The sequence below is a fragment of the Mesoplodon bidens genome (genome assembly GCF_964165515.1).
Source record: "Mesoplodon bidens genome assembly, chromosome: 18".
NCBI classification, from domain to species: Eukaryota; Metazoa; Chordata; class Mammalia; order Artiodactyla; family Ziphiidae; genus Mesoplodon; species Mesoplodon bidens.
The window spans coordinates 13,745,499-13,773,037 of NC_138175.1; the positions used below are offsets into that span (position 1 = coordinate 13,745,499).

Consider the following 27,539-nt stretch of genomic DNA (forward strand, 5'->3'; position numbering starts at 1 on the left):
AGTAGGGAATCCAACCTATCCAAAATAGGAAACAAGTAGTAAAAAGCAATGTGAGAAATATAGTAGAGAATAGATAAAGGGGAACTTGAGGCTGGGTATCACTGGGTATCACTCGTCCCAAGTGATACCTTTAGGTTCTGTCATAAGCGCCCCAAAAGATGTAAGAGTGACAAATATGGTGTTAATTGCCATATTTGGGTAACTACTTTTATAAAACTTTGTTTCTTTGCAGAGATTCTGTCCAGAAGCGGATTCCAAAACTATGTTGCAATGCTTGAAGCAAAATAAGAACAGTGAATTGATGGATCCCAAATGCAAACAGATGATAACCAAGCGCCAGATCACCCAGAACACTGGTAACATTTTGGCATGGCTTCCTGGTCCTGCTGGGTATGGCTTGAAAGGAATTGAGTGGGCATATACTTGCCTAATTAAACTAAAGGTGCTTTGTTGCTCCTGAACATTAAGGAAAGAGTCTGGATATAATGAGCAAAGTGATTTACTTCTTTCTTGAAGAGCATCTAGAAGAACAGAATGAAAGTCATGGGAAAGAGAAGGCTGAAAACATGGGAAACTTGCCTTTGAAGGGTGTACAAAATGAATTAGGGCTAAAGTTCATTGAAAAGTCTAGAAATTCAGTAAAACTTCATGCATGTGGCAGGAGAATATATGGGTAATCTGTTTTAGAATAGAGAAATTTAATCTCTGAGTTGCAAGACCTTGTAACTTAGTGGTCAAGTTGAGTTGGATATTCTGTTCTCAGAATTTTCAAAAATATATATCATGGGGAAGGTTGCTTGCTGATGTCTGCTAGATTTTTGTGAGGACTGCTTAGCATGTTGGCCTCAATAGATCCTGCAGAGCTACTGTGGAGTACGTTTCCTGGGGGTCTCCACGTCTGCTCTTCCACCACAGTATATTGCTGATTTAAAACAGTGTGTTGAGGGAGTTCCCTGGTGGCCTAGTAGTTAGGATTCCAGGCTTTCACTGCCATGGCCCGGGTTCAATCCCACAAGCTGCAGGACATGGCCGAAAATAAAATAAAACAGTGTAGTGAGAGCTCAGTAAACATTTACCGAATAAACAAATCAGTGGTTTATTAGTGGTCATTGACATAATATGCCCCCTTTGGGTAAGTGGATTTCAAAACATTTGTGAATCCAGGTGGAGTGTTTTACCGTGTGCTTATTACTTTCTGCTCTAGATTACCGCTTAAACCCTGTGCTAAGGAAAGCCTGTAAAGCTGACATTCCTAAATTCTGTCATGGTATCCTGACTAAGGCCAAGGATGATTCAGAGTTAGAAGGTCAAGTCATCTCTTGCCTCAAGTTGAGATATGCTGACCAGGTAAACTGCCCTGGGCTTTTCACAGAGGTGTACTTATGGAACCTCCACTAGTCCTGGCAGTTTTTTCTTTGGAGGTCCTTAGCTTGCTGCTACTTTCCCCAAGACCTTTTTGCACACCTTCCCCAAGCCAGGGCCCAGATAAAAAGCTGACATGTTCTAATAGTCTGACATATTCTCCCTTGTCACATGTAGCGCCTCTCTTCAGACTGTGAAGACCAGATCCGGATTATTATCCAGGAGTCTGCTCTAGATTACCGACTCGATCCTCAGCTCCAGCTACACTGCTCAGATGAGGTAGGATTTGGGGACAAAACTGGTTGTGAACAGAGCTGGTCAGAGAAGTTTTTACTGGAGAAAAGTTCTTTACTGTTTCCCTTCAGCCCTGAATTCAGGACTCTTCTAGGCTCTCCACTGTCTGAGTTCCTGGTTCTGTGTAACACTGAATTTGGTTTGTCCTTAGTCCTGTCACTATTCAGTTTTGATTCCATATTTCTCTATCGAACAGCGTTTTTTTATATCTGTATACGTCTAGTTTGTTCTTCCCTCTCCTTATTCTGATGTTCAACGCAGAACACTCCCAACACTTGCCAGAAGGATAAAAGTGCTCCTGTAATACCTCTAACGAAGTGCCAGTCCTTGGATATTATTTGACTTTCTAGCTAGAAAAGGTTGTGTAGTGAACCTTGTTCAACATATGTCCAGGGCTTCCCTGGTGGCGCAGTGGTTGAGAGTCCGCCTGCCAATGCAGGGGACGCGGGTTCGTGCCCCAGTCTGGGAAGATCCCACATGCCACGGAGCGGCTGGGCCCATGAGCCATGGCCGCTGAGCCTGCGCATCCGGAGCCTGTGCTCTGCAACGGGAGAGGCCACAACAGTGAGAGGCCCGCGTACCGCAAAAAAAAAACAAAAAAAACAAAAAACATATGTCCATTATATGGGAACATAGCTAAAGATATTTCAAAAAAAGCTTACTCATAAAGCTGTCCAAAGAAGGATAAATTTTTAACTGTGCTGCAGGCCATGTGTCAGGACCCCTTTGGGTGTGTGTGTGTGTGTGTGTGTTTCCAAGTTGTGTAGCTGGGTTGACTCTGAACCTCTGTCAATGTCAAGCATTTGCTTTTAGGATTTTACTTGGCTGTATGACCTTCCTCTTGAGGAATCAGAGAGTAGCCTTCTTTGTGACCAGCCCTGGGACAGTCGATGACTCAGGTCTTGGTGTTGACAGCATGAACTGACTGTTTTTCAATTCTGTGCCAGTCCTTGTGAAGAACAGAGCCTGGCATCCCATATGGGAGGGAGGGGAGTGAAATCCACCAGGAATCCGTTTGAGAAGAGCCCCGGGCACATGTGTGGGAGGAGCTCCAATCGACATGCTTCAGAGACCAAGGTGTCTCGTGAGAGTAGGGGTTCCCTTGTTTTTTGTGTGTGTCCTGAACAGATTGCCAGTCTATGTGCCGAAGAAGCAGCAGCCCAGGAGCAGACAGGTCAAGTAGAGGAGTGCCTCAAAGTTAACCTGCTCAAAATCAAAACAGAAATGTGTAAAAAGGTAACTACCGTCAGTCACCATTTTCTCTCACTTGCTTTTCTCTCCTCTTCCTCTTCTTTCTCTTAAAGCTATAGTCTGTACATCTTAGTGCTAAAATCTAAACCTTCCTTCCCAGAATTCTATCTTGTTCCCTCTTACCAAACTAATTTGCCTTTTGACCATTAATTGTCTGTAACTTAAATAGTCTTTCACGTGTACTAATTACTTGTGAATATGTCTCATCCCCATGACTAGACCATTGTTTAAGGTCATTGTTTAAGTGCTATGCCGAAGTAAAATGTCAATTCCAATATATCAGTAAGTGTAGTGCATTTGTAAAAGTCAGTGAAACTACAAATTCAGTTCATTTCAGAAACATCACATAAAAACAAATTTATCAAAATATGATAGCTGGGCTTCCCTGGTGGCGCAGTGGTTGAGAGTCCGCCTGCCGATGCAGGGGACACGGGTTCGTGCCCCGGTCCGGGAGGATCCCACATGCCGCGGAGCGGCTGGGCCCGTGAGCCATGGCCGCTGGGCCTGTGCGTCCGGAGCCTGTGCTCCGCAACGGGAGAGGCCACAACAGTGAGAGGCCCACATACCGCAAAAAAAAAAAAAAAAAAAAAAAAAAAAAATATGATAGCTGGACTTCTCTGGTGACCCAGTGGTTAAGAATCCTCCTGCCAGTGCAGGGGACACAGGTTCGAGCCCTGGTCCGGGAAGATCCCACATGCTGTGAAGCAACTAAGCCTGTGTGCCACAACTACTGAGCCTGCCCTCTAGAGCCTGCGAGCCACAACTGCTGAGCCTGTGTGCCACAACTACTGAAGCCCGCACGCCTAGAGCCCATGCTGTGCAACGAGAGAAGCCACCACAATGAGAAGCCCGTGCACTGCAACAAAGAGTAGCCCCCACTCACCACAACTAGAGAAAGCCCACGTGCAGCAACGAAGACCCAATGCAACCAAAAATAAATTAATTAATTTAAAAAAAAAGATAGCTAAGCATATATTATCTTACAAAATTGAAAGTGAAATAATATATTTGATCTTTTTTTAAACACTATCTCTTTTTGGAAAAGTGTTTCAATGATATTACTGAGTCACTGTGAATATTGTGTGCAGATATTTTCATCTGCTAAAAATGTTTTAATTCCACATGGTCTGAGGAGTGGTAGAAGTTGGCTCAAGGCTAAATCCAGATATTTTCCTTTGAATACTTTTTCATCAAATTATCCCGTTCAACTTCAAGGAGGACTTTTTGAACAACATTTCAGGTTTTTTTTTGTTTTTGTTTGTTTTATTGTTGTTTTACAGTCTGTGGAGCACAAAGTAATTTTTACTTAAAGCAATTTTTGACTGTCTTTACCTGCTCTAATTTCATCATGTATAAATGGAGAGTCTGCAGAGTTGATTTCAGTTCTATCATGTTTGTATTCCTGTTGTTCAGAACATCTTTAAACTCAAATAAGAATTATTCTGGCAGTAGAAGTTATGCTCTGCCAGTTCTTTCTTTCCTTTTGAGGATAATGGAAGTAAAGTGAAGCATTTTGCAAATGCACCTTTCTGTTTGGGAATTTTAATATAGCTTATTACTCTGATTTTCAGTTTTCACATTTTCAGACTTCTAAAGTAACAAAATAACTGCATTAAGTCAATATAAAGACTAACACTTAGTATTTAATAATATAGCATACCAGAGTGCCCCAAACCCAAACCTGATCTTAAACTTGCCTCGCTTTGCTTATTAGCAAACAGCTCTGCATACACTAGGTCCCCAAATTGTATTTATTGAATTAAATTGGATGCTAACCATCTGCGTTCTTTGCATCATCACCACGTTGCCACCTGTCTCAGAGTAGCCTCTGTTGGCTTAATCGTCCCTCCTTGACTTTTTTGTTTGTGTGTAAAGTATTTACAGACAACAGATCTGATGTATTTCCTCTATAAAAGCTCTCTCTATGATCTTCCCTTCTTAGGAAGTGTTAAACATGCTGAAGGAGAGCAAAGCAGACATCTTTGTGGACCCAGTTCTTCATACAGCTTGTGCCCTGGACATTAAACACCACTGTGCAGCCATCACCCCTGGCCGAGGGCGTCGTAAGTCACAGTGTTCACTCTGACCCTGTCTGAACTATCTTGGGAGGAGCAAAGCCTCCCTCTGAGACATCAGTTCCAGCTACTCTGTTCTGTAGCTGCAGCTCAACCGTAGACAGCATCCACTGGGGGCCTGGCTGATGCCTTTGTGGCAAAGTGAGTTCAGGAGTAATCCTGCTGCAGGTTTGAACTGACAGAGCCATGACCCGAGGTAAAGATTTGATGACAAGAGGAAGTTGAGTTATTTATCAGGGAGGCAAAAGTTAAGCTATCATCATGGCCCTCTTCCCTGCCTTGTCCAACCTTGAACAGCTTCATCAGCTTCCCCAGTGGCCACAGTGGGCTCAGCAGACAGGTTCTGTGTGAGGTGGAACCTGGGCAGGTATATGGTTGTTTCTGAGCCATGTGTGTCCAATGAAAAAAATGAGAGGTTTTAAGAGAGACTCTGGACAGCCAACCTTAAGTATTCTTCTCCATGTTAGATCTTGGATTAAGTGTCCTTGAAGGGATTTAACTTTGTATAGCCTCCAGATCTGAATTCTCTGGTGGTTAGGTACCCTTCTCCCCATCCTTAGCGAAATTTCTGTTCTGTACAGCTTCAGACGCTTCTTATCCCTTTCCCTTGCACAGAAATGTCCTGCCTTATGGAGGCCCTGGAGGATAAGCGGGTGAGGTTACAACCTGAGTGCAAAAAACGTCTCAATGACCGGATTGAAATGTGGAGTTACGCAGCAAAGGTAATGACCACGAGAATCTCCTGATGTGGCGTCTCCTCTATCAGTTTCCCAGGTCTCTTTGAGATACTTCACTGGCCTCCTTGTCCTTGTTGTGAGACTGGCAGTAGGTTTATTTGAAAAAATCTCTCAGTGCACTGTAAGACGCCTGGGCTCTGTGAGCCTGGAGCCGTCATCTCCAGATAGCACAGCAGAGACATTAATTAGTCCCTTCTTCCGTCATTGGTTTCCGCCTTTGAGCCACCGAGCATTGCTTCACAGTGACTCCACTGCTAGTTTTTTGTTGGCAGATGCTGGTGCTTAAATCAGATTAATCTGGAGCCTCCTTGCTTTGTTCTGAGTACATGGATGAGCATAGAAGCAGCCCAGACGTCTCTGGGCTGGACCCTTTTCAGTACCCAGGCTAAGTTGAGACTCAACAGAACAGGTCCGTGTGCACCTGGGGAACCTTTTGGTCCTGATTCTGCCATAGTAGCCTACCACAGAGGTCCACTGGAGAAAGCACTGAGGAAAACTGAGGATGAAAACTGGTTAGACTCTTGAGTGTCCACGATTGGGGGAGTGATTAAGTATATTCAGTCAGCATAAGTCATGTTTGCAAGTTGTTTTTGGTGGGGGGGATGCTGATGATACGATGGTGAGTGGAAACAAGTCACGACAGAGAATTAGCACCCGACAGAATCTCAACTTTTCTCTTTGTTTTTAAAAAGACAGCAACATGAAGAAAATAAATCAAAATATGTAAGAACCTGTGACCTTGTGCAAGTCACTTGACCACTTCCCACCCCTTGGGCCTCCGGGTCTTCATCTATAATGTGGGAGTAGTAAAATCTACGTCCCAGGATTAACGTGAGGACTAAATGATTGAAACATGCTGAGCCCTTTGCCAGCACACCATCAGGTCCTCAGTGTGAGAGCTGTTACTATGTGGGCGGCAGTGATCACTGTGATGAATTGTATTATCGGGAAAACAGTTGTAGCTCGGTGTTTGATTTTCTTGCCCGTTGCCCTCCTCTCTCCCCAAAAGAAATGACCTAAGTTACAGTAGGAGTCCAGGGGGCAAGTTAGAGCAAGCATTGTCCCAGCCCACTTCTCTCTGAGGATGATGCCCCTGTGTGTTTTCCAGGTGGCCCCAGCGGATGGCTTCTCTGACCTCGCCATGCAAGTGATGACATCCCCTTCAAAGAACTACATTCTCTCTGTGATCAGTGGGAGCATCTGCATATTGTTCCTGATTGGCCTGATGTGTGGACGTATCACCAAACGAGTGACACGAGAGCTCAAGGACAGGTAGAGCCACCTTGAGCACCAGAGGAACTACCTGTCCAGTGCCCAGTTTGTACAGCCCTCCTGTATAGCGTACCCACTCACCTCGTCCTTCTGCGAGGTGACACCAACACCCATGTTAGAGCAGCAGCAGGTATCCACCGCATTGTCCCGTCTCAGATTTCACCCATGTCCATGGTATCCTCCTCCTCGACCATTTGTGCAGCAGCTGGCCGCTTTGGGTATTGCCTTTGTTGGCAAACTCGGGTTTACCTGCCCATAGACAAGTCTCTCATACCGATGGAACTACCAGTACTTCCAGAACCAACTCACCTGACCTGCAACTCAAATGATTCTTTTTTTTAAAAACACCAAAAAAAAAAAAAAAAAAGAAATTTTTAAAGAAAAAAATGTATATAGTAACACATCTCCTCCAGGCTTGATTTGAGCAATGGGGTTATTTCTTCTGTGTGACAGTGTAACATGAAGGCAGGACTTTAGAGGGGGAAACACACCACCCAATATGCTATAACTGGGATGTCTTGCTTACTTCTCAAAAGCACCTTTGGCCCATGTCAGGGCCATGGACTTCACCGAGTAGTGGGAAACGACTAACCAGCCCGCTTTGGGTCTTGTTTTCTTCTGCTGAAACAGTGATGCCTTCCAGTTCCTACCCTAGTAGAGCCACTGCTGGTCAAGACCCCACAGCCGTGGGTGTTTGTGTGACCTCCTCACCTCAGTGAAGTGGAGCGTGAGCTTCCCCAGGCCGAGGGCAGGTGGGTTGGAGAGGGGATCAGAAGTGTGCGCAGCTGATCAGTCCACTGCTCTGCATGGAGAGGCTGCACCCTGAGGCCCAAGGCAGAGTGTCCCAGTGACCTTCCTCCTCCAGGGCAGTGCAGGACTCAAGCCGCGTTCGGATTGATCCTGCTGGGGTGGCATTTCCTCCAGAAGTCCTCCGCTTCACCGGGAGGCCGTGACCATGGGGGATGGAGCTCAGGGCGGGAAGGAGGAGCAGGGGATTGATTGACTTTGCTTTACTTCTCAGGCAGCAGTACAGGTCAGAGACAGTGGCTTATAAAGATTTAGCCTGGTCTCAGTGTGTGACTGGCAGTCCAACCTGACCTTTCTGCAGGTTCAAGGCCACCTTCCCAGACAAGCTCCTTTAGGCCTCTACATGGAGAAGGTGTGGAAAGTTACTACATTAAAAGATGGAGGCGTTTCTCCGTTTTTTCTTTCTGTCCATTTGCTGCATACACCCACTACAGTAGGCATTGGCTAAATGTTGTACTTTGATGACTCATCAGTCTTTCCTGAATCTGAGCTTTATGGAAGCAATATTCCTGACCATCCCTCGTCCCTCCAGTGTAGAGATGACAGGCTTGGAGTATAAAAAGGGAGGAGTGCAGGCATCACAGTTCAACCTGGTGCACCTGGACTTGAATTTGGGGCATGGAATCCAGTGGCTGCACAAGAGGGCGGCGTGTACAGTAGAAGATATATTTATATAATATATATTTTATTAACCTGTTAGACGTCCACAAAGTATTATAAATCACGTGCCTAAAACTGTCCACATAGACCATGCTCCATTCCTTGCCCTGCCCCTCTTTGCCACTGTCCACACGTGCTGAGGGACCTCCCCACATCTGTCTTCCCTGGAATGTGTTCAGTACAAAGTGGGTCAGTTTGTGGCTCGGTTGATCCAAATGACTCCTTGTCTAACCTGACTGACATATATTTGAATACTGTGGTTTTCTTCTTTTTCTTTCTTTTTCCTTTTTACTACCCTTCCTGGAGGCAGTGGGTTCTAGAAGCTGCATATCCCCCCTGCCTAGGGTACTCCAAGTCATGAAGGGGAGCTTCTAAGCTGCTTGGTCCCCCAAGTCCTGCTCTTAGGGTCTTCCTGATTCTTAGCAACTGTCCTGGGGCTCTTCAGCCTCATAAAACTTGAAACTCTTGGAGTCCGAGCAGCACCCCTTCCTACCACCACTTTTGGACTGAACTGAGCTAATCTAGATAGTCCACCTCCAGGGGCTCCTCCCTGGGTGGTGGGGTCTGGGATCGAGGACCGGGGATATATCTGTACACAGGCCCCCACTGACATGTCTGATGTGATTTACAGGGTAGAATGACTGTTCCCTATTTGATGAGAGTGGGAGTACCATTCTCCATCTCTGCAGTCTCCCTCCCAGTATATGTAAAACATCTCCATAGTTTAATGTGTCTAGATACTTTTGTTCTTTCTGAACTGAGAGATGATCTCAATTGTCTGCAGCAGATCTGGAAGTTTGAAAGGGAGTTTGATTCTTGAAACATTTGTCATCTTTAGAAATGATCCGGATAGATAGAAGGGTTAATTCGGCTGGTATCTTTGATTGCTCGTTGTCAGAAAACATTTCACCATCCAACTTGGAATAGTTTCAGTGACTGGTTTTTAGAATAGTTTCATATGACTGAGCAGTTTCCTACATCCAAGGGGCCCAGCACCATCTGAAACTACGGCCCAACTATATCCATTCTGTACCTCATTGGTGTAACAAAACAAGAGGTTCTGGGGTACCTCTGGTTACTGGACTCATAGATCACTCTTGGGTAAATCAGCTAGTCAAGAATTAGTCAAGAAGAAACCATGTCCCTAGTGGAGCTGATGACAGACCTGTGTCCTTTTTCTCTTCTTCTGATGTCTAGCCCATGAACAATAACATAAGCAGCAGGTAGGGTTTTTGTCCAAGGCCAAGGCTCCAAGCACTTGCTGAAGATTACAGTAGCCAGAGAACTCATCAGGCCTTGTCAGCTCACTCAGACTTGGTGTCTCTACAACACCCCAGAGGTGCCAGGAGGTCAGTCTCTGGGCTGGAGGCCCTGCAGTGCAGGAGATCAGAAATCTGAGCAGAACGTCAAGAACAAGGCTGTCTTCTCCCTGCATCGGAGTTTCTCACACAGAAGGGTGGCTGTGGGAGTGAGATCTTGACCCTGGTGCATCCCTGGCCTTCCTCTGCTATTGCTGCTGTCCCAAGAGAAGTCTGCTGGCAAGATGCTCGATGAGGTGGGAGCCATCACTTGGGCTTGGCTTCACTCCAGCAGGAAAGCCCCCCTTCTTAGCGTTCCCTAAAATTCTGGTACCACTACCAGGCCCAGTGCTGTGGGTCCCATCAGCTTGTTCTGAGCTGGTGCATCCTTAGAAGCGAGGGGAATTCTAATACGGAGTGAGTAGGTGTTGACTTGTATTCATTGCAAGCCTTTGACTGTCTCACGTCCTGCACGTATTCTTGGGGATGCTGGGGAAGGAGGGAGATTCTGCTTTCCTAGGTGTGACAGGAAATTACCATCGGATTTCATTTCTTCCTGTTTCCTGAGGTCAAGTAACAAGAGAAGCCAGTAGTAAAGAGTCGTGGGATCATTTACATTTTATCAGACAGAGTGCTGACTTCCCTCCACCTTCCCAAAAGAAGATTCACTCTCCTATATGAGCCTGACTTCTGCGCCACCTCCAGGCTTGTGGTACCACTTCTATCCTAAAGATCCCCACTAGTGTGAGTCACCCAGGGAGGGGTAGGTTGCTTTGTGGGACCTCCTTACCTGGTCTCAAGTTCCTCTGAGAAAAGGCCTCCCCATCCCATTTCTTCCCCTCCCCCACCAAAAAGTAAACGTTTTCCGCATATAACTTACTCTAAGCAAGCAGATACAGAGAAGGAACCTGGAGTAGGGACCCTTAGAAGCCAGCCAGCACAGCCTGACACATTCAAACTAAATTTGGGCCATAGAACAAAAAGAAGAATATGGCTTTTTGAATCATGTGCATTTTGGTATGTTTACTTATATTTCTGATGCTTAGGAATTTGAAAAACCTCAAAGACTCCTTTTATTTATTCTCACCATTTGGATGGCACCTAAGTAATTTTATAAAATGCAGCATTCCAGTGCCCTGAGTTTCCCCCAGGCCTTTAGGGATACTCCACTCCTAACTCACCTCTTCCCCACTGGTCTTCAATTCCCAAAGGGCCTGGGGCGAGCTGATGTTCTGGTCTCTGTCTCTCTCTCTGTCTCTCTCTCTCTCTCTCACTTGTCTTTGGTTGGTCATCTCTCCATCTACACTCCTCTTGGTCCTCCTCTCCCCTAGGACCAGGGTCACATGTCAGGGCAATCAAGTTTGAAGCCGATTCCCCCTTCCTGCCCAGACCTCAGACAAAAGATCAGTCATTAGCAAACCAAGACTGACTCTGCAGAGTGACAGGTTCATCCAAGCCATCTAGTGAGATCACTGTGGAGACCCAGGGACTGTTGGTCATCTGGAGCACAAAGGTGGGACTGTCTGCTCAGGCTGGTAGTGACAGGATCCTGATGGTGGCTTCCTCTCCTTCTCCCTTTCCAAGATCTGCCACAACACACAGGTAGGGGTGTTGGGATACATGCAGTGGAGGAATCTCGGGCAAGGAGAAAATTCAGATAGTGCCTCTATATTCTGTTTTGCCTTCCCCCCAACATAGAATTGACAACTGGACCCCAGAGCCCAGCAGGCCCTGTACCACACATGCTAGATGGTTTGAACAGGTCCCCTGTCAGACTGAGGGGCACTAGAGTGAGTGACCGACAGGAGGGGCTGGCAGCCCAAGGCTTCCTGAGCGGCTTCTCCCAACACCATGTTCCCAGGTCAATCGAAGCAGGAAAACAGACTGTACAGCAAATGCTGTGTGAGATCTTAGGCCTTTAATTTTTTTTTTAAGAAGGAAAAAAAGAAAAGTAAAACTAACAAGCCTCTTTTGTAAATGGTTTTCCTTTCTATGTATAAAATCCTGGCAGTTTCTTGTTTTTACATGTTCATGCTGTGTAATTTTGAGATGTTACTGAGATTCTGAACATAATGTGCGTTTTTTTCTGTACAGATGAAATGGGAGAATTTAATAAAGAGTTTGCAGGTTTTTACTTGTTAAATTTTCTCTGTGGTGACTGGGAGGACTCTCCTCCAACCACACGCTCTGCTGGAAGAAGTCTCCGGAGCTGTGAGTACTGACTGTAAACTTGCCATGGATGCTCAGAAACTTACTGTTAGAATGTCCGTGTTCTTGGCTAATTAGGTCAAACAGAGTAGGACCATAGGCCTTTACAGGAGAGCTGGAAGCCAGATCTGGGGTTTTCTGACTCTCAAGCTCGTGTGTCCAGAATTGTTCATTCTACTGATGTGTTTAAGCCATGTCATGAGGCTCCTTCCTGGGGGGAACACATACCTGGAACTTCTCCTTACAGATGTGACACATGGATGGCACCTGGTCTCTGATGGCCGCCTTCCCATTCAGGCCCAGAACTAGGCCACATTTCTTTTCTGGGCCCTGCTATGTCCGCGTTTAGTCAGTGCTTGCCTCCCCCTTCCAACAACCCAGCCCTGAGGTCAGTGACCTCATGACACCCTTCCCGAACCTTGTCTCCTACCTCCTCTACTCAGCAAAGCCGATGTGCATCCGGCTGTTAAAAAGTAACCGCTTAAGGAATTGCATGGTAGCAAGGATTTCTTTAAGTAGTAATGGCCGTACTAACATTCAAGTAATGAAATGGGATGTTCAGTGAGAAAGGAGGGGTAACCTGGAACCCAGGGTTTCTTCTCAGAACTCAAATCCATTTTCAGCAACTGTCACTGGGGAGGTCGTAGGCCTAGGTGCACAGTGGACATGGGCGAAGGTGAAGAGTGGAAGAAAGGAGGGAGGGGTTGAGGGGCATTTTGAGTCCCAGTGTGAATATTCCTTTATCTAGGAGGCTCAGGGCAGCCGTCAGCCCTGAATGCACGCCCTGGAGAGGCTACCCTGCTTTGGTGTAAGTGTAGGACGTGAGCTGTGGGTTCAGGCTCCTCGTCACCTGTATCTCTACAAGGGAGAAGTGGCTCCCCAGCCAAGCTGCCCTCAGCCCCCCGAGGGGACACCGCAGCGGTGAATGGGTTACGTGTTGCCCAGCTGACACCTTAGCAGTCTCTGAATGAATTGCCCCACTCCCAAATTTTGTGTGTGATTTTTCTGGTAAAAGATCCTTGGCCAACTTCAATCCTCAGAGGCACCTGGCCTCTGTTTTCCAAAGGGACTAAGAACAAAAGAGTTTTAGCCGAAAAGGGGAGAAGCTTAGACTGTCCAAGTCTCTCACTTAGATGAAAAAGTGAGGTGCAGGAACTTCCCTGATGGTGCAGTGGATAAGAATCTGCCTGCCAATGCAGGGAACTACGGGTTCGAGCCCTGGTCCAGGAAGATCCCACGTGCCGCGGAGCCACTAAGCCCATGCACCACAACTACTGAGCCTGTGCTCTAGAGCCCGTGAGCCACAACTACTGAGCCCATGTGCTGCAACTACTGAAGCCTGCGCTCCTAGAGCCCATGCTCCACAACAAGAGAAGCCACCACAATGATAGAAGCCCGTGCACCGCAATGAAGAGTAGCCCCAGCTCGCCGCAACTAGAGAAAGCCTGCGCGCAGCAATGAAGACCCAATGCAGCCAAAAATAAATTTAAAAAAAAAAGAAAGAAAAAGTGAGGTGCAGAGGCGGGGAGGGACTTGTTTTCACATACGGCTGATTAGCTGCAAAATGAGAGTGTCTGCCCCTGCCATATGCTTTTTCTCTGACTAGCCAGATTGGCTTTGGGACCTGTGTGACCATACTAAAACTGCAGCCCTCATCCAGCTCTGGGCAGAGGCTGCTGACCTGACCCCAGAGCCTGCAGACCCTGGACAGGCCTCCCTTGGGAGCTCTTGACCTTGGTCCTGGGTTCCCACCTCCCTTGCTCAAAACAACAACCCGCAGCACAGCAGTGTCTTCTCAAATTACTTGTTAACTACAGAGAGAAAATAAATTAGTAGTTTACAGTGGAGAAAACACAGCTAAACCACGTGATACACGTTAACATCAAAAGGAGAATGAACAGACATCACGTGCCTCCTGATATATGTACTGAGGACACAGCATCCTTCCTGTCGTCAAAAGAGCAGAGCCTGAATCCAATCATAAGGAAACATCGGACAAACCCAAACTGAGCAACATTCTACAAAATAACTGCCCTGCACTCAATCGTGAAAGATAACGACTAAGGAATTGTTCCAGATTAAAGGTGGCTGAAGAGGGACATAATAACTAAATGCAGTGTGTGATCTGGACCATAAAAAAAAATGTTTTCTTACCTAACACACATCTGAGGTAACCTTTTTGGAGAATTGGGTCACTAGGTTTTTAAGGCTGCCTCTCCACTACTGAGACCAGTGGGCCAACAGCAGTTCTTACTTTGTAATAATTTGATGCAACCAATAAAGAAGCCTTGAACATGAAAAAAACACTTTTTTTGACCATTGTATTGTGTTACCCTAAGACTGATGGCTGACTTCGAATCAGAAATTATGGAAGTCAGGAGACAGTGAAAAGACACATTTAAAGTCCTGGGGTGATAAAAAAAAAAACTGCCAATGTAGAATTTTTTTACCTGATGAAAATAACCTTTAAAATAAAGATGTTCTCAGATAAAAGCTTAGAGGATTTGTCACTATGAGACTTGCACAGAAGGAATCCTAAAGGAAAATTTTCAAGCAAAAGAAAATGATCCTAGATGGAAATATGGAAATGCATGAAGGAGGAGCACCAGAAAAGGTAAATATGTGCTTAAATATAAGCAAAAATTTAAATGATATATATTAATTTTAGTGAAATTTAAAATTAAAAATAAGTTTAAAATTTTTTAAATTAAAAAATATATAAATATTGTACAAAGCAATAGAAATGTCTTTAAAATATACGTTGACTTAAAATGTCTTTAAAAAAAAAAAAACACAAACGTTGGTAGGAGGCAAGTGAAGTTGAAGTGCTCTAAAGTTCTAGCCTTACTGGAGAAGTGATCAAAGTAATGTATTAGACTATTAAGTCAAATGCTTTGGTGGGGGGGTAAATTAGGAGTTTGGGGTTAAAATATACACACTATATAGAATAGATAACCAACAAGAACCTATTGTATAGCACAGGGAAGTATACTCAATATCTTGAAATAACCTATAATGGAAAAGAATATATATCATGGAAACTGAAATGCAGACTACAGTGAGATCAGCTGCACACACACCTGAATGGCTAAAATGAAAAGACAGAATGTTTCGTTTTGGCAAAGATGTGAAACCACTGGAATCCTCATACATAGGTATTTTATCTGTTTTTGTTCATATTCCAAAATCAGAAGGAAATATTTGAAACCATTCATAGTAGCAGAGTGTGGGTTTACGATTATGGGAGGTCTTTTAACTTTTAATATTTCTCCTCCTGTTTAATTGTATTTTTCATGCTTTAATCAGACAAAAATGTTCAAGTTTCACATTTTGAAAAGAACAAGCCCCTTTCGCACCACACACGAACACCAAGGCCCAGAACCTAAGCACGTCTCACCTTCATCTCTCCTGGCCTTCCAGCCACGCTCACCCCTGATGCCGCTGGCTTAGAACCTCGCCAGTCCTCCCACCCTCCTCTCCCTACCCCCTCCGTCACCCCTCCAGGGCCCTGCGTCTTAGTCCTTGGCCTCCCTCTCCCTCACCCTCTCTCCCATCAGGGTCAGGGTCCGTCTTTGCTGATGGCGGCTCAGTTGCCCCCGGTCTCAGTTCCCGAAGGAGAACGAGGAACAGACCCCGCCCCCTGCCCCTTGGTAGCCGGGCTCCACCAGCACGCGCCCTTTGTCTCTGGTTCTGCAGGTTCCTCTCCCACCCGGGCTCCCTCCACCGAAGCCTGCGGAGACCAGGTCTGCTTTGCCTGCCACCTGGGTGGCGCCCAGCCTCCCTGCTGCTCCCGCTGCCCCCTCTCTCCTGCTCCAGCCCATCCTCCACCAGAACTCCACCACGTGCGCCAGGCCCACCCACCCAGACCTGCAGTGGCTCCTGTGCCTGCTGGCCGCCGCCCCTCCCCAGGTCGGCTCCCCGACCTGCTAGCTGTGTGACTGTGGATAACCCCGTCTCACCTATGCAGTGGGGAGTGTAGAACCTACATCACAGACTTGTCAGAAAGGTTAAAGGAGAGAACGTCTAGCGCGAGGTGGCTGTCTAATCAGTGTGGCCCACTTCTATTTCTGTTAAAGCTTCAGTGGACAGCATTGCAACAAGGTATCCCCCACTGCGCCCCCAGAGTACTGCCTCTCTGCCTGGTGCTGTTCCTCTACCCTTCAACTGCCCTTCCAGGCCTCCCCCAGCCCGTCCGTCCAGGTCCAGCCCTAGTAACCTCTCCCCTGCCCCCTGCCCTCCCATCCCTCAGGCCGGTGTTCTTCATGGGGGGTGGCAGTGAGGGGCCCACAGGGTTGTGCACCAGGATTCTGCCCTCCAGCCCATGGCCTCTGATACCCTCCCCAACCTAGGAGGCCCCTTCTTTATGGGCTCCTAAACCAGGATTTGTCTGTTGGGCAACCCACCCATCCCCCCATTAAAAAGGAGAAAGAGGATAAGGATCAGGGGGTGGGGGGCTGGGAAACAAGGACCTCGCCTGAGGCAGAGAAGAGCAGCCAAAGCCCCAGGGTCCAGCCAAGCCGGGAGACTATGGCTCCTCTCAGAAGCTTTCCTTGGGTTACCATCTCCATATCTGCCCCGGGACAGAAGGCGCAGCACTTCTCGAACTGAGCCCTCCTTGTCGGGGGCTTGGTATCTTCTTCCTCCCTAGGTAGGGAGGGTGGGGGACAGACACAGGTGCCTCTCAGTTCAGCAGCTGTGCCCCAGCCTCTGCCCACAGAGCCTCCTCCTCACTGCCTCTCTGTGTCGCTCTCTAAAGGGCGCCTCTGCTTCCTGATGGGTCTGAAGAAGTGGACAGCAGTTTCTCTTACAGCTCAGTGGTAAAAGCCTCAAGGTTCGGTCATCAGAGACCTGAGACACCCTTCCCTCCCAGGAACCAAGACCTCATGGTTCTGTGATAACAATCAAGATCATCATCACCATCATCATCATCATCATCATAGAAGATAATTGGCCACCTCATCTCGCCCTTGGGTTGGGTTGTTGTGAGGACTCAAGGACAGTGCCTTTGCCTGTTGGAAATACTTGGTGAATGAGGTAGGTTTGTGTTTTACAAGATGGCTACCACAGCCTATCACCTCCCATGTGCCCTTCTTTTTTTAAAAAATTTTTATTGGATTATACTTGATTTACAATGTTGTGTTAGTTTCAGGTGTACAGCAAAGTGAATCAGCTATACATACATCCACTCTTTTTTTAGATTCTTTTCCCATATAGGCCATTACAGAGTATTGAATAGAGTTCCCTGTGCTATACAGTAGGTCCTTATTAGTTATCTATTTTATATATAGTAGTATGTGTATGTCAATCCCAATCTCCCAATTTATCCCTCCCCCCTTAACCCCTGGTAGCCATAAGTTTGTTTTCTACATCTGTGACTCTATTTCTGTTTTGAAAATAAGTTCATTTGCACCCTTTTTTTTTAGATTCCACACATAAGCAATATCATATGATATTTGTCTTTCTGTGTCTGACTTACTTCACTCAGTATGAAAATCTCTAGGTCTATCCATGTTGCAGCAAATGGCATTATTTTGTTCTTTTTTGTGGCTGAGTAATATGCCATTGTATATATGTACCACATCTTCTTTATCCATTCCTCTGTCATTGGACATTTAGGTTGTTTCCATGTCCTGGCTAATTGTAAGTAGTGCTGCAATGAACACTGAGGGCATTTATCTTTTCAAATTATAGTTTTCTCTGGGTATATGCCTAGGAGTGGGATTGCTGGGTCATATCGTAGCTCTATTTTTAGTTTTTTTTAGGAACCTCCATACTGTTCTCCATAGTGACTGTACCAATTTACATTCCCACCCATAGTATAGGAGGGTTCCCTTTTCTCCACACCCTCTCCAGCATTTATTGTTTATAGATTTTTTGACGATGGCCATTCCGACTGGTGTAAGGTGATACCTCATTGTAGTTTTGATTTGCAGTTCTCTAGTAATGCGTGATGCTGAGCATCTTTCCATGTGCTTTTCGGCCATCTGTATGTCTTCTTTGGAGAAACGTCTATTTAGATCTTCCACCCATTTTTGGATCGGGTTGTTTGTTTTTTGATATTGAGCTGCATGAGCTGCACATGCCCTTCTTTCTTTTTCCAACCTAATATTTTTTATTTTTAAAATTGGCCCACAGTAAACTGCACACATCTAACGTGTACAGTTTGGTACAATTTCACAAGTATACACCTGTGAAGCCATCACCACTGTCACGGTACGGAGCATACCCATCAACCCTCCGTCTCCTCATGCCCCTTCGCCATCCCTCCCCCTCCCCCACCCCTAGCATCTCCATGCAGCCACTGGTGTGCTTTCCTATCGCTACAGGTTAACTGCATTTTCTAGACTTTGATATAGATTCAATAATACTGTGCATACACTTTGTTTGTCTGGCTTCTTCCACTCAGCATAATACTTCTGAGAGCCATCCATGTTGTTGCATGGGTCAACAGCGAATTCACTTTTTTTTCGTTCAAAAAATTTTTAAATTTTTTGGCTGCATTGAGTCTTCATTGCTGCGCTCGGGCTTTCTGTGGTTGCAGCGAGTGGGGGCTACTCTTCCTTGCAATGAGCGGGCTTCTCACTGTGGTGGCTTCTCTTGTTGCGACTCTAGGCACACGGGCTTCAGTAGTTGTGGCACATGGGCTCAGTAGTTGTGGCACACAGGCTTAGTTGCTCTGTGGCATGTGGGATCTTCCCGGACCAGGGATCGGACCCGTGCCCCCTGCACTGGCAGGTGGATTCTTAACCACCACACCACCAGGGAAGTCTGATAGTGAATTCATTTTTATTGCTGAATTGTATTTCTCTGTATAGCTGTACCATAATTTACTTATCCATTTGCCTATTGATGGACGTTTGGGTTGTTTCTCATTTTTGTTTATTTCAAATAAAGCTGCTATGAACATTCACGTGTAAATCTTTGTACAGACATCTGCTTTCATTGCTCTCAGGTAAATAGCTTGGAATTAATTGCTTGGCTAGGTCATATGGTAAATGTATGTTTAACTTCCAAAGAAACTGCCAAGGATTTTCCAAAGCAGTTGTATGAGAGCAGCCTTGACAACCCTGGGTATGGCAGGTCATTTTTATTTAAACATTCTACTAGGTGTGTAGTGGTATCTCATTGTGGTTTTAATTTGCATTCCCCAATGACTAATGATGTTACCTGGGGTCACCAAGCTGGGAAGAAGCCGAGTATCGGCAGGGAGAAGACCACATGTAGGTGAGCTGCTGATGACCAGCCTCAGCTTGCAAGTGAGCAAACCCTCAGATGATCCCAGCTTCCAGCCTTCCAGCCACCCCTGCTGGTGCCACATGGGGCAGAAACAAGCTGACCCCACTAAGCCCTGCCCCAGCTGCAAATTCGTGGGCAAAGTAGATGATGGGTGTCATAAGCCTCTGTGTTTGGGGTGGCGTATGCAGCGGTGGCTGACTGAAACAGTGAGTCTGATAGCTGTGATGTGTTATTACTACTGACCTAGTTCTTTTCCTCCACATGTGGTTTATATTTGTCTTCTCAATAAACCCTCAGTTCCTAGCAGGCAGACATCGTTTCTTTCATTTCTGGAATGCCAGTCCCAGAACCTTGCTCCTGACTGTCCTGCCCCCTTCTCCCCGCGACTCCCTCCTCCAGTCCTACCACATTCTCTCGTCTGTTACATCAGCTCCCTCTGACCCTTTGCCTTCTCTTAGCCGCCTCCCCAGGGGACAGAGTAGAGTGTTGAAGGGCTTAGGTTCTCCTGCTGGACTGCCTGGATTTGAATCCTGTCTCTGCTCCTTCTTTTCTAAGCTGTAAGAAATTGACCAAATTCTTTAACCTCTCTGAGCCTCAAGTTTACCTTCTATAAAATGAAAACAGTAGCACCTACCGCAGAGGGTGGTGATGAGGCTTCAATGAGATGATGCATGTAAAGAACTTAGACTTGGCCTGGCGCCACTAGTGTTATTTTCACTGTGGTGTTGTCTGATGCCTGTATGGATATAAAAACACCCTCTCTCATTCTCTCTCAGGGAGCTCGTCTGCCCAGCTCGTGATGGAAAGGCATCAGGTGTCTGGGTGGGAAGAGCTAACATCCATTGTCGTAGGAGATTTACAAACATGAAATCACTTGCATTTTTTTTCTTTTTTATAAATTTATTTTTGGCTGTGTTGGGTCTTCGTTGCTGCGTGCAGGCTTTCTTTAGTTGCGGCGAGCGGGGGCTACTCTGTTGCAGTGTGTGGGCTTCAGTAGTTGTGGCACACGGGCTCAGTAGTTGTGTCTCACGGGCTCTAGAGCACAGGCTCAGTAGTTGTGGTGCACGGGCTTAGTTGCTTCTCAGCATGTGGGATCTTCCTGGACCAGGGCTCGAGCCCATGTCCCCTGCATTGGCAGGTGGATTCTTAACCACTGAACCACGAGGGAAGTTCCTCACTTGCATTTTTAAATCCTTGCTTCCCTCCTTACAGGTCTTATATTTCCAGGCAAAATATTCCCTCCTTCTGAGCCTACTTCCTGCACCCAGAACAGGGGTAATGCTGTCTGCCAAACAGGGGTGAATGCAGTGACGTTACAATGCACTGTCCTGACACAAAGTGAGCCCCTGATAAATGGTAGCTTTTAACATGAATAACATTTACTCTGAGATGCAGCAGGTAATATTTATGGAGGAAGGAGAACAAGGATGGGGGAAGATTTTTCAATGTATATTTTTTGGAGCTTTAAAATGTTTATATTATCTATGTTGTTTTAAAATTAAATATAAATTTTAAGAAATGAATAAAATTGATAAATTCAGATTATGAACAAATAAAATTCAAAATATACTATGTTCCAGATAACTATTTTTGCCCTATTTTATAGATGGAGAAACTGAGTCTCAGAGTGGAATAACTTGCCCAGGATCAAGCAGCCAGCCAGAGCCGGAGCTGGGATTAGAACCCAGGTCTGCCTGACTCCAGTGCCCGGGGCCTTTCCCTGCCCTTGCTCTCTGGTTTCTGGGTAAGCACCATGGGGTGGTGAGGCGGCCTAATGGATGGGAGTAGCTTCCTGAAATCAGCTTCCCAGTGAGAGGCTGGTCCATCCGCATGCCTCCTTAGACTCCTGAAAATGGGGTGTCTCCTCTGGAAATCTTCCAGCTGGGTGTCAGGGCCTCCTGACCCTCCCATATTTGCTCCAGCAGGCAGGTCCCCACATCTCGGATGGCAGCTGTGTCTAGGACTGAGCAGGTTCCTTCAGAGGTGCAGACCCCTCACTCCCAGTTCCGCTAACTCGTGGTCTCACGTGGGGAGCAGTCCCACTCCCATGGGGTGGGGGGCAGTTTGGGAGGGCTTTGGCACCTCCGTAATTCCCATCAACTCCTTCTGCCAAAATAATGAAACAGTTTCAAGGTGAGTCCTTAAATCCCCACTTCTCGATGCCCCTCATTAATTATTATGCAGACATTCCATACGTGACCAGTGGCTGCTCTCAGAGCTGTTTCCTGACTGTGGCTGTGCCACAGTCTTCCTCCTTCTGGCCCAATAGAAATTCAGCCCAAATGTTACAGGGAGCAACAAAAGTCTAGAAAAGTACACAGCCGTGGGTCAGGGGAGGGCCAGTGTCACGGGGCCTGGCCCCATCGTTTTGCACTTGAGGAACGTGGGTGGGGAGGGGGCACTGACACATGTCGAGTCAGCCGTGGCATGGGCTCTCCAGGCCTTCTGAGTGCCCACCGATGCCCTTCTCCCTAAAGATCTTCTTGAGCACCGGCCCTTTGCAGGGAGTTAGAGGACAAACAACAAACAAAACAAAATCATTGCCTTTGAGCACTTATGAATGTCCCTGCTGGAGAGGAGAAATAGACTGAGGGGCGGAGCACTGGATTCATGTCAAAAAATCAGGGAACCAAAGGCCACCCAGTAACAAAGTCCTGCAGCTCTCACAGAGTCCCACGGTCGCAGGCTCTGCAGACGTACCCTGGGCACCTGCCCCGCAAAAGACCACACCTGATATCCACAGAACACAAGTCACCAGCTCCCCTGGGGGCAGAGACTGGCATCCAATGTTCTTTTAAAACAGCTTTATTGAGATTTAACTCACATGCCATTCACTTAACCCATTTTAGGTGTAGAAGTCAATGGTATTTAGTACATTCACAGTGTTGTGTAACTATCGCCACAATAAATTTTAGAACATCTACATCACCCCAAAAAGAAACCCCATACCTGTCAGCAGTCACCCGTTTCTCCCCAGCTTCCCATCCCAGCCTGTTGCAGCCATAAATCTACTTTCTGTCTTTATAGATCTGCCTATTCTGGCCACTGTCTATAAATGGAATCGTATAATATGTGGCCTTTAGGTCTGGCCTCTGTCACTTAGCTTAATGTTTTCAAAGTTCATCCGTATTGCAGCTGTACCCACACTTCATTCCTTTTTATTGTTGGATAATATCCCATTGTATGGATATACTCTATTTTATTTATCCACTCATCTGTTGATGGGCATCCAGGTTGTTTCCACTTTTTGGCTATTCTGAATAATGCTGCTATGAACAATCATGTGCAAGTTTTGGGCACCAAATTTTCAAAACATATTTACAGCAGCTCAGTTATCTAATAGGAACCACTGCCTCAGTTGCTGTTCCTTTAAGGGAAAGTGGTAAATCCCATCCAGAAGCAGCCTGACGTGAGGGGCCCCTCTAGGTGCTCCTCTAAGCAGCGAAGAGAGTGCTGGGAAGGGGGCAGCTGATGGCTAACAGTGGCGAATTTTCTATAGCTCTCACTCTGCCATGGAGAAAAAGGAAAACTAAAAATAGTTTGTAGGTGGATCCCAATGTTGGTTTGAACTTCAAAGAGCCTCCATCAATAATTGTCTCCTAGTTGCACAATCAAGGTGTCGAAATGGTTGGACCTCTCTTATTAGCTGCTTCCTAGAGAGTATTCAGGATCCTTTTTTTTATTCAGTGTGTTTCACTCAACTCTAGTTGCAACTGGAGGAGAGAAAACACGTCAAGTCTCCTAACAGAAGAACAAATCACTGAGCAGAAATCGGCCAGCGGGCAGATGTCCTGGGGTTCGTAGGATGAAGAGGCAACTCGAGAATCTGCTGGGCATTGGTGAGCAGGTGGAGTGAGGGAGGGAGAGAGTTCTGGGGGTGTTTGATTCTTCCTCAAAAGGTTGGGTATTGTCATTCAGCCATTCCTGGTAAGAGACGCCGGAAACAGCTAAGGAAAGAATCCCCCTCTAATTCTGACGTAGGAGCTTCTCAGGGTGGGGCACCCAGTTATCTGGTGAAGGAAGGCGTCTTCAAAGTGGAGGCAAAACAAGTTTTGCTCAGTTAAACACCATTAACATAACTCTGCAAGTGTCCCAGCGGGTTCACAGGAGCAGCCGTGAAATGGTTCAGTTACGCTTATGAAGGGAAAAGAAGATTCTGAGAAGTGACCAACATTAGGTGTGAACAACAAGCAGCATGCAGGCCCCCGAAGAAGCTGGAAAGCACAGAGGCCACGTCAGCCACGATCACCGGAGGCCAGAGTAGAGCTGCTCACAAGTCATCCACACACATGCATCCCTGGGCCTGGAAAGAGCTCACTCAGCTCAGACAAGCCCACTGGATTCCCAGGCTGCCTCTTGAGTGAGTGAGTCTCCACCAAGCCCAAGTAGCGTAAACAAGTCATAATGAGCGCAAAGCATCAGCCTCAGGGGCTCCTGGGGACTCCCACCCAGCTCCCGCCACAAGCATCAGGCTCACAGGCCTGGGCACAGGTCTCTGCTCTTCAGCTGCGTGTCACCAGCCTCCGTGGTCATTCAGTTTGGCTCATCAGCCCCACCTCCCACAGTCTGGAGCCTCAGGTGCCAGGCCGTGCAGCTCGTTTTGCAAGAATAATAATAAAAGTAGCTGTTGTGCAAAAATTTTCACGAATTTTGGGCCAAGTATTTTATACGCATTATTTGAGTCTGCAAAAACAAAAGCAAAAACGTATCATTGCCCATTTTACAAGCAAGTAATCGGAGGCTGTGATGATTAATTTTATGTATCAACCTGGCTAGGATATGGTGTCCAGATGTTTGGTCAAGCACCAGTCTAGATATTGTTGTAAAGGTATTTTCTGGATGTGAATAACAGTAAAATCAGTAGGCTTTCAGGAAAGCAGATTACCCTCCATAATGTGGGTGGGCCTCATCCGTTCAGTTGAAGGTCTTAAGAGAAAAGACAGAGATCCTGTGGAGGAAGAAGGGATTGGGCCTCCACACTGCCTACGAACTCGAGACCCCCAACATCAGCTGTTCCCTGGGTCTCCAGCTGCCCGCCTGCCCTGTGCATTTCAGACCTGCCAGCCCCACAATCCCATGAGTCACTTCGACATAAATCTCTCCCTCTCTCTATATATACATCCTATTGGTTCTTTCTCTTTATATATAGTCTCTATTGGTGATTACTACAGAGGCCCAGGAAAGGTAACCACCTCCCAGGGTCATACACTAAGGAAGAGGCAGTCCTGGCCAGCTCCAAAGTTGTGCTCTTAACCAAACACACAACAACCCTTTCAGCGCGGACTCTGAGAGGCTCCAGTCAGCTGATGCCCCAGATCCAAGTGTCTGAGGTCCCTAACTCTACAGAGCATCTCATGGGGAGGACAGCCAAGGGAGGGGAACACACCTCTCTTTGGGAGGCTACACCAAAGGAGCTGCTCCTCAGTGGCTCCTGTGTCACAGGGACCACGCTGGGTTATCACCCCTCGGGGGAGATTTTATTAGTCTGACTTGGTTTCTAACTAATCTCCACGTGGTGCCCTCTATATGAGGGGCTGTGTGAACCAAGGACACAGCATTTCATAGGCCGCAGCACCACCTACTGCTGGTTTATATGAACAAAGAGAGTGACTGAATCACCTTGATCTGAGGCCACTCCAGCATCAGCCCCATTTTACAGTTTGGCAAACAGAGGTTAAGACCAGCTCAAGTCCTGCCTCATCCACAAAGCTTTACACAACTACCATTTCTCCTCCAGACTTTTCAAGAGTTGGCACCCAGTGGATTCCAGATACAAGGGGAGTTCCTGGAAAGCTCTTTAGAAGAACAGATGTGTCTCTCAGCCTTGTTGATTCCAGTTCATGTGAAGGATATGGGTTTAGGTTCCCCAAGTGATTCTAATGCACCACCACTGTCTCCACCACATTTCTTAGCACTGACTTGAATAGTTCACTACTTCATAAACACTTAGATGTGAGGCCTGGTTTGTATTATCTGCAACTTGAGAACATGCTTCTCCAGGCCTCACTTTCCTCACAGGTCAAGCAGGGATACTCTGCTGTAATTCACACAGTTTTGGTGAAGTTTCAACAAGGTAAGGCAGTTAGGGCACAGGAGCCACTTATAAAATTACTCTGTCTTACAGGGACTCTGTGAAATAGCACCCTGCACCCTGCACAGCACTGAGTCCATAGCAGGTGTTTTACTGCAAAACTGCACCATGATTTGTGGGTGGAGGTTGGTGTGGTGAGCACACTGGCTGCTTCTCTCAGACAATGAGCTTCTCTTCCCACAGGTGTGAACAGGAATGGACACAGCCCTGGTTTCCACACAGATATGGGCTCACAGGTACATGGGGGATACGACCTGTGCCAGGTACTTACCATGGAGTCCGTGTAAGGCTGGATGTCGAGTCCAGCGACAGCGATAGTAACTTCAGGGGAGGAATGGGGTTTCTCCCCCAGCCATGTCCCTACTGCATGGAGCGTAACACTTGTAAACGTTTGTGTCTTCATTATGTCAGTTTCCAAATTCTCTTTTACACTTCGGTAAGAGGACAATGGGTTTTTTTGTTTGTTTGTTTTTTAAGATGTTGGGGATAGGAGTTTATTCATTAATTTATTTATTTTTGCTGTATTGGGTCTTCATTTCTGTACGAGGGCCTTCTCCAGTTGTGGCAAGCGGGGGCCACTCTTCATCGTGGTGCGCGGGCCTCTCACTATCGTGGCCTCTCTTGTTGCGGAGCACAGGCTCCAGACGCGCAGGCTCAGCAGTTGTGGCTCACGGGCGCAGTTGCTCCGCGGCATGTGGGATCCTGCCAGACCAGGGCTCGAACCCGTGTCCACTGCATTAGCAGGCAGACTCTCAACCACTGCGCCACTAGGGAAGCCCAGGACAATGGTTTTTTGTGCAACGTTTATCCCATCGTCTAACACAATCCCCGGCCACAAGAGGCCATCCATTAAACGAAATCGGCTTGTGTGGTGAGATGGGCTTGAATCCAAAGAATGGGAACTAGCGAGGTGGCCCAACACGCAGGGGAGGCTGTACCATTAGATCGCTGTCCAATCAAAGAATATGTACTTTGTGCCATGCGCTGTTCTAAGCGCTGAGAACATGGTCCTGCACGAGATTCAGGTTCTGTCGTCACAGGGCAGAGCTTGCAACTAGTGGGAAAGGCAGTCAACAGACACTGATCTACTTTAGTGACGAGTTCTATAAAGGAAAGAAAACAGGGCGGTGTGATAGTAAGCAAGGTGACGGGGAGCGTCTCAGAGGATGTAGTGAATGACTCCTCTTCCTCTGGTCCAGACGAGCAGAGAAGGCGCAAAGAGTAAGATCCGGCCCAGAGCTCAGGTCTTCTTATCCTGCCTCCGAGGTCTGCCCGGGCCAGGAGACCGGATTTCCGATCTGCTCTGCTAGCGATTCGCCCAAGAACACCCGGGCGACTTCCAAAAAACAAAGCGGCTGTCAGTCCAAGAATCTTCTTTACGCCCTGACTAGAGTGTCTTTGGGCAGCGGACGACGTGGGACAAGACCTGGGGAACTCGCCTCAAGGGAAGAAAGAACCCCCGCTCTCTCCCCACACTGCAGCGGGGTTGCCACCAACTGGGCCGGCAGGACTGCACCTGCAGAAATAGCAGGGTCCGAGGCTAGAGTCCTAAAGCGACCCTCAACAGGCTCGCAGCTCGCCGCCACCTTGGCGGAGGCGGCCCCATTTAGGGGCGGGCCCTAACGAGACCCAAACAAGCCCCACGTGTCAGGGGCGGAACCCTACCTCCTAACGTCACGGTGCGCGTGCGCGAGAGAGGTCACGCGCCGGCGTACCCTTGCTAGGAACCGAAAAGCGCGGAAGGTCGCCGTATCAAGCTTCCCCGGAACTTTTTCCTCCCTCCTGTCCCGCCCCCTTCCCTATCCGTGTCCCACCTTCCGGCCCCCGGGAACGCCGGCAACGGTTATGGCTGCTGCCCCGCTTCAGCCGGAGTGTTGCTGAGCGCGGAGCCCGAGTGCGCCCGTGAGGTAAGGAGAAGCTGCGGGGCCGCTCTGGCGTCCCCGTCCACGCGGACCTTGGCGGCCCGGGGCCCCCAGCGCTCCCCCTTTCCGCTGTGGTCTCGGTCAGGGGGCTTCTGGCGTCCCTCGTTTCCCGTCGGTTCTGCCTGGTCCTCGGAAGGCGCGTCCCGGCGCCGGGACTCCTCCGCCGGGGCCGACAGCGCGTCGCCCGGTTTCCCTCAGCCTCTCTGCGGCGGTGGCGTCTCGCGGACCCGTGCCCGGCTGCCCGGGGCCAGCGCAGCGGCTCTGCCAAGAGCCCGCAGCCCAGCCCGAATGCCCAGGGCGTCCGGGGTAACTTCGCTCCTGAGGCC

At 47.5% G+C, this 27,539-nt stretch overlaps 2 protein-coding genes across 3 annotated transcripts in view; both read left to right on the top strand.

Annotated features, from left to right (window-relative positions):
• The window catches only part of GLG1 (golgi glycoprotein 1), a 142,486-nt gene extending 130,587 nt beyond the window's left edge, over window positions 1-11,899 (top strand). The window contains exons 20-27 of one of the 2 annotated variants that reach the window (XM_081217472.1): window positions 233-356; window positions 1,205-1,347; window positions 1,540-1,641; window positions 2,785-2,892; window positions 4,850-4,970; window positions 5,598-5,704; window positions 6,828-6,991; window positions 8,013-11,899. In XM_081217472.1, the coding sequence (XP_081073598.1) occupies window positions 233-356; window positions 1,205-1,347; window positions 1,540-1,641; window positions 2,785-2,892; window positions 4,850-4,970; window positions 5,598-5,704; window positions 6,828-6,991; window positions 8,013-8,088 (945 nt within the window). In that variant the 3' untranslated portion in view covers window positions 8,089-11,899. Of the gene's footprint in view, window positions 1-232; window positions 357-1,204; window positions 1,348-1,539; window positions 1,642-2,784; window positions 2,893-4,849; window positions 4,971-5,597; window positions 5,705-6,827; window positions 7,363-8,012 lie in introns of those variants that run through there. The other variant, XM_081217471.1, reaches the window with a different exon arrangement.
• A 15,121-nt stretch (window positions 11,900-27,020) lies between these two features.
• The window catches only part of LOC308605374 (pyruvate dehydrogenase phosphatase regulatory subunit, mitochondrial), a 38,815-nt gene continuing 38,296 nt past the window's right edge, over window positions 27,021-27,539 (top strand). The window contains exon 1 of the mRNA XM_081215309.1: window positions 27,021-27,198. The gene's annotated coding sequence lies outside the window, so the exon portion shown is untranslated. The remainder of the gene's footprint in view (window positions 27,199-27,539) is intronic.